Source organism: Brassica oleracea, chromosome C5, assembly GCF_000695525.1.
Source record: "Brassica oleracea var. oleracea cultivar TO1000 chromosome C5, BOL, whole genome shotgun sequence".
Classification (NCBI taxonomy): Eukaryota; Viridiplantae; Streptophyta; class Magnoliopsida; order Brassicales; family Brassicaceae; genus Brassica; species Brassica oleracea.
In genome coordinates, this window is record NC_027752.1 from 8857803 (window position 1) to 8869956 (window position 12154).

A 12154-nucleotide genomic window follows, 5' to 3' on the forward strand; every position below is an offset into this window, starting at 1 on the left:
ATGGGTTTTTTAAGTTAAGCTTATGTTCAAGTTGGGGAAGCCACACATCCCTCACAAGTAGTCTCAGACTCTCAAACAAAACATGATCTCTTCATTTTTCTTTGACTAAACATAACAATGAGAATCATGAAGTACAACTGATGAAAAGAATTGTAAAAATAAATTAGTAAACAAAAACAAATTATTGTGTTTTTTGTCATTATGCTTCTATAGAATACAGATGCTAAGCAAACAGTGGATGAAACAGACAAGAAACACAAAAACACTGATAACATCTGAATCTGATCAGTCTTTTAAACTCGTGTGTTAATGCTTCATGTGTGTTGTTGTTGTTGTCCTTGGACGAGCAAACCCCGGCTGCACCAAAACAAATATATATTAGTGAATAACAGATTCTTGTTGACCAAGTTTTATAGTAAAGTTTACCTGAAGCAGCATCGAAGGAGCTTCTTGATTAACAGGAAGAACATGGCTTCTCGTTTTCCTTCTATCCAACGAAGGACTATTAGCTACCGTTATGTCCCAGAAGCTTCTCTTTTTAGCTGCTGCAGCTGGAGATGCAAACCTGTGACTAGGACTTTTTATCAGCTCCTTCTCTCTCTCCTTTGGTCTCAAGCTCCCTCTCGTCACAATCCTCCTTGTTGTTGTTGTCTCTTTGCCTCTCTCTGGAGTTTTCTCGCTCTTTTTACTACACAGTTCTTTCATCAGCTCTTCCTTTTGCTTCTTCATCTGCACCACATGTTCCCTCTTCATTCTCTCCATCTCCATCTTCAACGCCTTGACAGTCAGCTGAAGCTCCTTCACTGCATCTTCTGCTTTTCTCCTTTTGGATGATTCTGGTGTGAAGCATGTTCCTGACAACAACGAGTGCCTCGGTTTCTTCTTCTGTTGCGCTGTTAATGCAGACGGTGGAGTCATTAGAGATGAGATTGATGGAGGTGTTGGAGATATGTTGTTGTTAGCAGCTGCTAAGGTCTCTGCTTCAAGAGTCAAAACCTTCTGCTGCTGTTCCGCTAGCTTTACACGCAGCTCACGGTTCTCTTCCTGAAGCTCCAGCACTAGCTTGGCCTGATCAGGCCCTTCACTCACTTGAACCACCACCTCTTCATTCACTTCACATCCCTTCACACGAATCTCCTTGGCTCGATCTGCCCAATGGAGAGTGTTCTGCGTCTCACCGAAAGAATGATTGCTTGGACTTATGTTAGCAATCATCACCGTGTTACACAAACCGCCTAGCGAGTCTTTCAGCAGCTGCGTCAGCTTTGAGTTTCTGTAAGGAATATGTTTCTTCCCTTCCACAAGCGCGTTGATGCAGCTGCTTAACGCAAGAAGCGATCTGTTTATGTTGGCTCCTTCGAGAGATCTAAGCGTCCTTTGATCAGTAGCTATCGCTCTTTCTGATCCAGCGAGATCAATGAGGGATAGCTTCCCAACTCGGCTGATGATATTCTTGGAACCATCTCTAGTCTTATACTCCACTACAACCTAAAGAAGATATTATATTCATTAAGATACTATCATTTTGCGCAGTGTGAGATCTGAGGAAGATATGATATTATTAACCTGAAGGATGGCGTGTGAGCGTGAAGATGTCTCATTGCAACGAGTAGGCTCAGTGGTTCTGTTTTGGTTTCCCCTTTGGAGCAAAGCCATAACCTGCAATGAACCATAACTTAAAAAGTTTAAGCTTTGCTTAGCATTTGACTCTCAAAGATCATTCAAAGATTAGAATATGAAACCTCATCTGTGGAATAAGCTCTATATTGAGTGAGACCAGCTGCCACAATTCCCTAATTATTGATCACATTCAAAGAAAAGCAAAGCTAATGAATGAAACCATTGTGTTCATATATCAAAAACATAAGTTAAAAGTTTTTTATGTGTACCTGTTTATCTTCACGGAGGATGAGAGGTCTACCAGGAGAAAGCAAATCTCTAACGGTTTCGTTATAGACTTCAAGATAAGAGAGATGAACAGTATGGTTCCCATCTAAGCTCCTCTCTCTAACCTTAGCAAACAAATCTTTAATCGCTAAAACCATCACACCTGGATTCTCCATAGTCCCCAGCATTGTATAAGTCTTGCCTGCTCCCGTAGCACCGTAGCAGAACACAGAACCGTTCCTTCCTTCAAGCACTGCTTCCAACAGATCTCCTGTTCTGTAAAGAAAACACACACAACCTTAAGTACTCGCAGCATACAAACATTATGTTTGAGATATGCTTACGTGGTGGAGTAGACTTCTCGTTGTGTTGTGGTCTCAGGAAAAGAAGAATCAAAAGTGAAATGACGAACACGGAGCCGTTTAAGCCTTAAGTAATCGTTATCGTTAGTAAACTCCGTTAGATAAACATCTCTTTTGTTCAAAACCTTGACGCAGCATCTTGACCCGTTCTCTCTTTCCTTCTTCCCCATAGGTCTAAGCCTTACAAACACCATGATCCTACTCCCACCACAAGCCTCAAAGTTTTCACCTTTCTCAGCTCCGTTACCCATCGAGAGCTTTCTTATCACAGTAGAAGACTTAACCGGGGCCGTGTTGGTACCAAAAACCCGATCTGCGTCGGCTACATTGTTGTTCTCTTTGGTCTCATCGTCGGCAAAGTTTGGATCTTTATCTCCTTTCTTGCAAGAATCGAGCACGTCGTGAGGCTTAAACCTCAGATCTTGGGCTAGATGGTTAGGGTTGTTTCTGAGAGAGAAAGAGGCTCGCTTTTGCTGCTCGTACAAGAGAGTCAAAGCTCTCATCTTTTCCTTGAGCCCTTGATGTGGATTCGTGTATTCTTGCCTCCTGCTTTGCTCGTGACTCGTCATCGCCTTCGATCGGGTCGATACAGGCATTGTTCTTCCTTCTCTTTTCTTTTTTCACTCTTTTGGGATCTTTTAGAGAGACTGATGAATCGCTGTTTGGTTAGACTGTCAAGGAGTGTGTTGGTCAAAACCCCGAAGCTTTGAAAGTGTAGATGATGCTAAAATTGGTATTTTCAGTCTTTGTTTTTGGATCCAAGAAGATAGACAACAACAAAATTAAAGAAAAAAAAAAGATATTTTTGAAAAATGTAATTGTAACGGTCAAAATTTGCTTTGTCAGCCCGATGATTTAGCTTTGAGGGCCCACCTTCATTATTTTATTTCTTTTTAAAAGATATATTGGTGACAGTGTGGCACGGTAAACATCGTTGCTTTTTCATTTTCTTTATCAACTCGGCCCAGCATTAATTTAGACCATTGGGTAACAAGCATTTTAGGCCTTGAAGTTTATACTATTTCTTATAATAAAAAGACTTAAATGTATAATTATTGTATAGTTCATTGGTTTTGTTAATACATTAATATCTATCTAGTTTATAAGATTTTCCTATTTAAAAACTATTTTTTAGCAATTGTTTTGAAAATATCGGGCTTAATCCACCTTCCAAAATATTCGGGCCCGTTTATGTGTATTTTTACTGCTTAATCCACCTCTCAAAAATTTTAGCTAAAAACATACATATTACATAGATGTTATTTAATGACAGATTTTAATGGAATTTAATTTCAGCATAATTCAGTTATCAAATTAATTTTCTTAATTATATTTTAAAATACAGTGTTATTAAAAAATTGTATTTGAAATTTATGGTTTAAACATTTTGAGATTTGGTTTTACTCAATAGGATTTCATTCAATTATTTTGTAATTTTCAAAATTTAAATCTTGAAATCATTTAGAAAATTTATGTGTGTTGATTCTAATATCTCTGCAATATATTTTGGATTTTTTTAATAATTTACTTATAAATCTCTTATGAATTCATTAACAGTTTTCTATTTGGTTATTTTCAGTGTTATTAATGTTTTGGATGAAAAAATGATCATCTACTAGGTTATTCAGCTCCAATGAAAAAAGGAATATAGTTCAAATATACCATACCTATTTACTTAGAACAGTCGTTTTTTTCTTCTCGACGGCTGACTCCATCCAAATGTGAAATACTACATTCAAAAGTTGGAAAGTTAATGGTTAACACAGTGATTGTCTCGACAGTTTGATTTGTTTGTCATTTTTAAGTTGAAAAAAGGTTTAAGTCCGCTTCTTCGTTTTCCACTGATTTCGTTTATATAGGCTATGTAATATTTAACCAGTTATTCACATCTTGTATAGCTTTTGTCAGAATTATATCATCACTCTGATCAGACATAAAGCTTTGGTTCCATACCATATTACCATCATACTTTGCCACACTCAAAACTTATTCACATTTCAATTTCCGTAGAACAAATATTTAACAAAACGAATTCATCAAATACGTTTTCTAACACAAGAACTGAAGAAGAAGATAGTGAAATATCAAACAAAGTTCAACATTGAAAATTAGACAAAAGAAAGTCTAATATATAAAAAAATGTTCAACTCTAATTAGTACGAGGTCTTTTGGTAAAGAAATCAAAAGTGAATTCATGCGGGTCAGCCTCTAAGGCTTAAAGTGGACAATATCGTACTAATCGAATAATATAGAATTAGACATGGGTTTTAATAAATCCCAACATTGGTATCAGATCCAGGTTGACGAAGATCTGCAAGAAGACCAAAATACCATTCAAGTAAGAATAAGGAAGGTTTAGAAGAAACATTTAAGATGATCATAGAACCTGTGATGACATTCTCAAAAGACCGAGATGTTGTGGGAGGTGCATTTTCAAAGGAAAGAAACATACGAGATGAGTGTGGTCCTTAGTTAATGGAGCAAGTAACCATACGACGGCGAGAGATCATATTTCTCTAAACTTAATGAAAACATCAAAGGAAATGTGAAGTTTGGAGATGGTTCTTGTGTCGACATCAATAGCAAAGGGTCGATATTGTTTGAAGCAAAGATATAGGAACATAGACTCTTGACCGACATCTACTATATTTCAGAGCTCAGAAGCAACATATTATGATTAGGACAAGCTACTGAACAAGGATGTGATGTTAGGATGACTGATAACTACCTAACACTGAAAGATCCTAATGGAAGACTACTGACGAAAGTGTTAAGGTCGTCTAACCGGTTGTACAAGTTGCGATTTGAAGTTGGTAGACCAGCCTGTTTGCTCACGAGAATGGAAAAGAATACTTGGAGATGGCAGGTTAGGCTTGGATACATTAGTTTCAAAATTATAAGGTTTATGGCGACACAAGAGATAGTACACGGGTTGCCGGAGATCTAAGATGAGAAGGAGTTTTGAAATTGGAAAGAAAACCAAAAGTAAAACTATGCGAGCTTGCATGAGACCCAAAATAAATAATATCTTACTAATCAAACAATATTAAATTGGATATGTATTTAATAAATCCCAAACAGAAGAAGCTCTGGTATCAAAGTCAGACCGGATATAGCACCATTATTGTTAACCATAGGCGCTAGAGCATTATACAGTGTAGGGAACTAGATTGATAAATAACACTAGACCAACATTTTTTCAAATGCCTAAATGGATAAAGTCGTAGTGAGCCAGAAACACGATGTTTGACTAATTAATGGGTTTTGTCCAAATGAAATAACGTAAATTAATTGTTACGAAATCTAAATTATCTCTTTCTTCGTTCCTTATAGTTTTCTTGGCATGGTCCATTTCGAATATGTCCAAAGTCCAGTGTTTGAGTGACCAAGTTGTTGGTTAATTTATCTAATTCAAATACGACGACTTCGTGTGTATACTATACTACCTTCCTCGAATTTTCAGTTATGCTGTGTTCGTCTGCCTATTTTTTCTACAAGAATTTGTCGCCTAATGATTTTTAATAAATTTTGAATTTGACGTAAACAAAATTGTGAAGGTGTCAGTCGTATTTAGAAAAGTCTCGCACTCCATCTTTTACAGTTGAATGCATTCTGACAAGGAGACGTATGTTTGCGGTTTCATTTTTTATTTGTTTCCCCATCCCAGGAAACTTTTTCTTTTTTTTTTTTTTGGCAAAGGAAACTTTTTCTTTAAACTTTTTTCTTACTATCCTAATTTCATATTTGTTATTTCTTCTTTTATGAGTATTTTCTGATCCCCGGGTGAAGTAATTAGCTAAGAGTTTACTGATATTTTCATTTGATATTGGGAATTCGATTAGGCAAAGTTTGCAAAACCATTAGAAAAAAGTTTATTAGCAACTTTTGGAAGAGAGCGTAGCATATATATTAGAGGTTATCAGCAAAATATGAAAAGAACTATTCATGGCAGTTACACATATTGATAATAAAATTATTTTTGATTATCATATATTTTGTGGTGTATATATTTTTGTTGTTGTTTTAGAGTTCATTGTGTATTGAATTGCTATACATTTAGATTAATTCACCCTATTGTAATTGATAAATTATCAATAATAATTTAAATAAAATATAACATATGGAAATAAGTTTTTTTTTTGTTTTCAAATTTCCTCAAATATATTATCTTTTTTTTTCTGCTAGTCTGAAAATAAATTTTCATTCTTTATAAGAATTTCAGATTGTATATTAGTTAAAAGTATACTATTTAATTTACTTGGACTGACCTGTTTAGTCAAAAGAAAAATTCCAAAGATTATTGTTGAATAACTTCAGATCTTGGCATTGGCAAGGAAAAAAAAACTAGTAGCAATTAAATTTTCGGTTAAACTATTCACCCATGATAACTAATGTTAAGGTTACATTCATATCGTCTTTTTTTCTTTTGCTTACTTAAAATTCATGATACATATAATGTATATGTATATGTATATATATATATTCATTTAATAAATGTATACTCCATCCTTTTTTTGGAATTTTTAAACATATTCTGAGTACCAGTTATTCTATTATGTAATTATATTTTATCAAATCAAATTGGTATGTAAGTTACAGAATGAATTTAGCCAAAAAGTTAGAAAATAAAATAGGTACATTATATATACAAATTTGAATTGGTTTTGTAGAACAAACAAACGTTTTTTTTGCCAAAACAAATACAAGTTTTTTTTTTTGTATAACAACAAATACAAGCTTTTTCAAACATTTATTACAAAAACTGAGGAAATAATCAAATAATTTGCGGCCTTATGCATGGGATAAATACTATATAATAGCTATCTTGGTCAAAATATTTGTTGACAATAGGAATAATAAATTGTTAAAATTGCACCAAATTTTAGCCAGAATACAATTATCTTATGAAACAGATCAGACGTCTATCTCGAAATTCCACTGAGAAAGTTGGCATTTCTTTCTAATAAATTAAATACAAATAATATATTTCATGTCGAGCCACGTGTAAATCACCTACAAAACGATGTCGTTGGATGCAGCCATACAGCCACAAGCATGCATAAATAAAGATGGTGCCTCCACCACAAGGTTTTCTCACTTCGCAAGTGAAACAAACAACTCTCAGCCAAAATAAACAAAACTTATCTCTACCAAATCTCTCTCTATTTCTCTTGTGGTAAAAAACATAGAGCAAGTAGATATCTCTTTCTCTCTCTCTCTCTTGCTCCTGGTGTTCTTCTTGTTCAGTGTTAAAACATTCTCGAGTACCCCAAAAGAGCAAGATGTCTATAAGAAGAATCTACCGATGTCTGAATGCTTTAATCAAAAGATCATGTGCTCGATCTTTATGATCATACGTACCTCTTCACACTTTGTTTCAACTCTCAGGTTTTCAATTTTTTTCTCTTTGTTGTTTTCACTTGAGAACAACTCTTTTGAATTCGACCGAAGATAAATCATTACATTAAAAAAAGCCAAGACTCCGTGAAGAATCAAGAATCAAGAATCAAGAATGGTGCGGACACCATGTTGCAAACCTGAATTAGGGTTAAAGAAAGGAGCTTGGACTCCCGAGGAAGATCAGAAGCTTATCTCCTACCTTAACAATCACGGTGAAGGTGGATGGCGAACTCTACCCGAAAAAGCTGGTATTTATATTTTGTTTATATTATTTATTCTGTCATTTTGAATATTGATCAGTTTAAGTCTTTTCAGGTCATTATTGATCAATAATAATATAATATAATACATAATTCCTTACATGGTATAGGACTGAAGAGATGTGGCAAAAGCTGCAGACTGAGGTGGGCCAATTATCTAAGACCTGACATCAAAAGAGGAGAGTTCACTGAAGATGAAGAACTTTCTATCATCTCTCTTCACGCCCTTCACGGCAACAAGTTAGTCTCACTCTTCCTCTTTTTAAAATGTTTTGAATATTTTCCCATTGTTTATATTCCCAGGAGTGAAATCTTGATAGAATAAAAAAAACTACAAAAAAAAATTCATAATTTTCTTATTTCTAGGATTAAACAAAAGGATTTGCAAATAAAAGCTTTATGTTTTGAGAATTATATGTTATACATAATGTGACGATGACTAATATATTGTACAATTGTATGGCGTTAAATCAGATGGTCTGATATAGCTCGTGGATTACCGGGAAGAACCGATAACGAAATCAAGAACTACTGGAACACTCATATAAAAAAACGTTTGATCAAGAAAGGTGTCGACCCGGTTACACACAAGAGTTTGATCTCCGAAACCAGCAAATCAGAAAACCTCCCGGAGATTCTGAATAATCAAAACATTATTCAGAGAACTATATCGAGTAACGATGATCTTGGTAATAATGAGAAGGTCAAGAATGAAGACAAGAAGTCAAGATTATCATCAGCTAGGTTCTTGAACAAGGTAGCAAATAGGGTTGGAAAGAAAATCAATCAGAGTGTTCTCTCGGAGATTATCGGAAGTGGTGGCCCACTCACTACTACTACAAGTGTCACCGTTGACTCTATATCAGATAAGTCAATGAATTTTTCCTTCACACCAACTTCGTATCCTCTCAACCAGATGACCGTTAATGATAACGGTAACGCTACGTCGCCTCCATCCATGTTCTCTGATTCCTCCGTTAACGATCCTTTAATGTACCGTAGTGTTGATAATATCGGATTCCCAGGGTTTCTGAATGAGCAACATGTCATGATGTTGGAAGAGTCTTGTGTTGAGAACACTAAGTTCATGAATGAACTTACGAGGTTTCTTCAGGAGGATGTGAACAATGACGTCGAGGTGACGCCGGTCTATGAATATCAAGACGATTTCGAAGAGATTGGTAACTATTTTGCATGAGTGAATCTTCTGACGAATCCCACATGATCACTTGAATTTGATCATGTATATATATATATATATATATTATGTTGATTGAAATATTACCACGATGATGCTAATAATAGAATAATAACATGTAGCGTGTACGTAACTACGTATTGTGATATATGTGCGTGTCTTTTTTCGTGATTTTCTAATTTTTTTTATTTTGTAAGTTTGCCATAAAGTGTGTTTAGTATAAAATGGATAATTATTAATGGTGATCAGTTAACGAGAGTATTGTATATTTGTATCTGTACTTATAAATTGCGAACATGCAGAACAAGTACCAACGAAACTAATTGGATCACATGAGAGAGCTAACTTTATGTTTACACAACTGCGACTCTGCGAGCATTGTTTTTACTTCTTATGGGTTGTATTTTTGTAGCTCATGGGCTACGAGGGAAAAAAGCTTTACCAATAGAGCTACCACTTAAATTATTACAATTTTTTTTCCGCTGCCGTAAGAGTATTTTTGGTATTTATATTCTCACTTTAGAATAGGCTCCACCAGACTTTCACCGATCAACTCCTTTGGAATTAAAGGATAATTCCTTGTCCTTCTTTACTTTATCTTGCTAATCCCATAAGATCAACATATGTATTATGAAACGGATTGTATTAATACCGATCTAGCCTATTGCTAAGGCGATATATCCCTCAATTCCAAGAGATCGATTCCATGTTAAGTTTTGTGGTCCCATTGTAATTTGTGCGGAGAATCTTCGAGTGTTACCTCCTTGGCTCCTTTTATGTCTTCCCCAAAATCGCATTGACCATGTTAATGTTGTATGACATCATCATTTACCTACCAGTCTACCACGTTACATCTGTCCCTGGATATTCTCGACAGGTATCTTGTGATTTATCCTCTGGCCGGATGTCACACATTGACTACTTAAGGATATGGTTCTGTGAGTTCCCATCGAACCAACATTACTGAAGTAATTCCAAAATACATTCCATTCAACAGTTGGACGAGATATGAAATTTTGTCCCGTTCCAGTAGATTAAAAAGAGCTAGATTATAGCTTATATATCATTATTTAATCAAGACTTGAGACCGACATAAAGTAGTTGATCGTTCTTTGAACGTTCCAAGGGTTAAAGATAAGAAGAAATGCAGATTATCAGTCCATCCTTTTGAAAGCACCATGCAAAGACAAAAGTAAAAGCTGAGATTTGTTTCAAATATAATATTAATCTCAAAGGAATGATTTTGCTTTTTTCAAGATAGTGTTTTAGTCTATATAAGAAATAAAAAACGCTAAAACAGTATCTTCAGGAATAACATAACATTTTAGACCATGCGCAACGGTTAGACTTCCTTAGCGAAAAAGACATTTCGGATTAATCCTGAATATTTTGGATTTTTTAAAAAAAAAAAAAAAAAAAAAGATGACCATTCACGGACCGCCACATAGTCAATGGAACCCGTAAACAATGTAACGATCTATCCGTACCAAAAGATTTTAAACATTCTTTTTTACACAAACTCTAAGAAAATTGGCTCCACACTCCCTAAGGACTCCCTCAAAAGCTTCCATTCCATCGTGGATGCCCTTAGAACTAGCAAATTGTGAACAACATAGATATCCCATGCACATTACCTATTACAACCAGGATTGCTTATTCTTGATTGGAGACATTACCTATTACACTTTTGGTCAGAAAAATTACTGATTGGTGTCATTACCTATATTAATTATAGTTAGAAGAAAACCTGTAACCGATTACTTTTTCTCATCAACCTGCCAAAAAAACCCACTATAGCAATTAGCAAGTGGGATATGTAAAACCAAATATTCCTATGTATGATGAGTATTATAATATCTAGAAAGTTTCTAACTAATTCCAATATATTTATTAAAAGCATATTTCATTTTTATTTATAATGGAAACTTATACAAAACAGAGCAACTTTATAAACTACATTCAAAAATCGAAATAAGTGTAGATTACGGGATACGGCTAAATTAACTAGACCTAATTTCCATGATTTAAACTAAACTAAATAGAACTTCTGTAGTTGTGCGAGAAAACTAATTAACGAGCACTTATGTGACACATGAGGCATGGTTAGATAGAATTATTGGAGAACTCTTTATCATTCCGGCGGTAATCTTCTTCCAAAAAACTTTCCACACTTGCAATTGCAACTAGAATCTCTCACATATTCTCCCAAACGATTATCATCGTGGAAGACTTCAAATATATCTCAATCATTGCCTAACAATCTAAAACATGCATGTCATCAGCACAATGCGTAGGTGGTTATAGATACGTTAAGTTATATGAATTTCCAGGTTAACGCTAGAAAACACAAGCTTAACGACGGAAATTTTTCCTCGTAAAATTACGTCGAGTTTACGAGGAAATTACGTGGAAAAATAAAATCAGCGTTATTTCCTCGTAAATTAACGATGAAACCGTTTCGTCGTAAAGTCGGTGTAAAGTGACGTGGCTTTTACGAGGAAATACGCTTTCCTTGTAAATTCGACGTAAAATTGCGTGTTCTTTACGAGAAAATAATTTACGTGTACTTAGCGAGGAAATTTTAGTTGTAACACGTTTTTTTTTTGCCACCTAACTAATTTTCGTCGTAAATTCCTAGGAAAATTACAACTACCAGATTCAAAAGTTTCTTATAAATATGGACATTTTAACATCATTTTAAACACACCAAAAACCAAAAACGTGAAAGAAAAAAAATGGCGGGCTCCGGGAATATTTTCGAATTGCGGAAGTGGATGTATATGCATAGAGATGCTAACGGGAGAGTGACAAAAGAATACCTTGCGGAGCTGGAGACATTTATGCATCAAGCAGATTCGACAACGCTCGCCCAAGAAAGTGGTAAGATGTTCCGTCCTTGTCGGAAATGCAACAATTCGAAATTGGCAAACCGTGAAAATGTTTGGAAGCATTTAATAAATAGAGGTTTCACGCCAAATTACTATATCTGGTTTAAACATGGGGAAGGTTATAATTATGATCAGAATGAAGCTAGTAATAGCAATTTC

The 12154-nt window shown here is 34.9% G+C and overlaps 2 protein-coding genes across 4 annotated transcripts; one reads left to right on the top strand and one right to left on the bottom strand.

The window, feature by feature from the left end:
- Nucleotides 1–195: 195 nt before the first annotated feature.
- Nucleotides 196–3006, bottom strand: LOC106344091 (kinesin-like protein KIF19). The gene is made up of 6 exons (XM_013783478.1): nucleotides 2232–3006; nucleotides 1890–2163; nucleotides 1743–1793; nucleotides 1567–1659; nucleotides 427–1488; nucleotides 196–357 (listed from the first exon to the last, which is right to left on the bottom strand). Exons 1-6 carry the CDS (start codon nucleotides 2843–2845, stop codon nucleotides 307–309), a joined length of 2145 nt encoding a protein of 714 aa, XP_013638932.1. The 5' UTR covers nucleotides 2846–3006; the 3' UTR covers nucleotides 196–306.
- A 4356-nt stretch (nucleotides 3007–7362) lies between these two features.
- LOC106293028 (transcription factor MYB51) lies at nucleotides 7363–9360 on the top strand. 3 transcript variants are annotated; one of them, XM_013728700.1, is made up of 4 exons: nucleotides 7363–7897; nucleotides 8020–8149; nucleotides 8384–8954; nucleotides 8994–9360. In XM_013728700.1, exons 1-4 carry the CDS (start codon nucleotides 7762–7764, stop codon nucleotides 9105–9107), a joined length of 951 nt encoding a protein of 316 aa, XP_013584154.1. In that variant the 5' UTR covers nucleotides 7363–7761; the 3' UTR covers nucleotides 9108–9360. The 3 variants fall into 3 exon arrangements, with proteins under 3 accessions (XP_013584154.1, XP_013584155.1, XP_013584153.1); XM_013728701.1 differs by having other exon boundaries at nucleotides 8384–8844; nucleotides 8935–9360; XM_013728699.1 differs by having other exon boundaries at nucleotides 8384–9360.
- Nucleotides 9361–12154: the final 2794 nt, after the last annotated feature.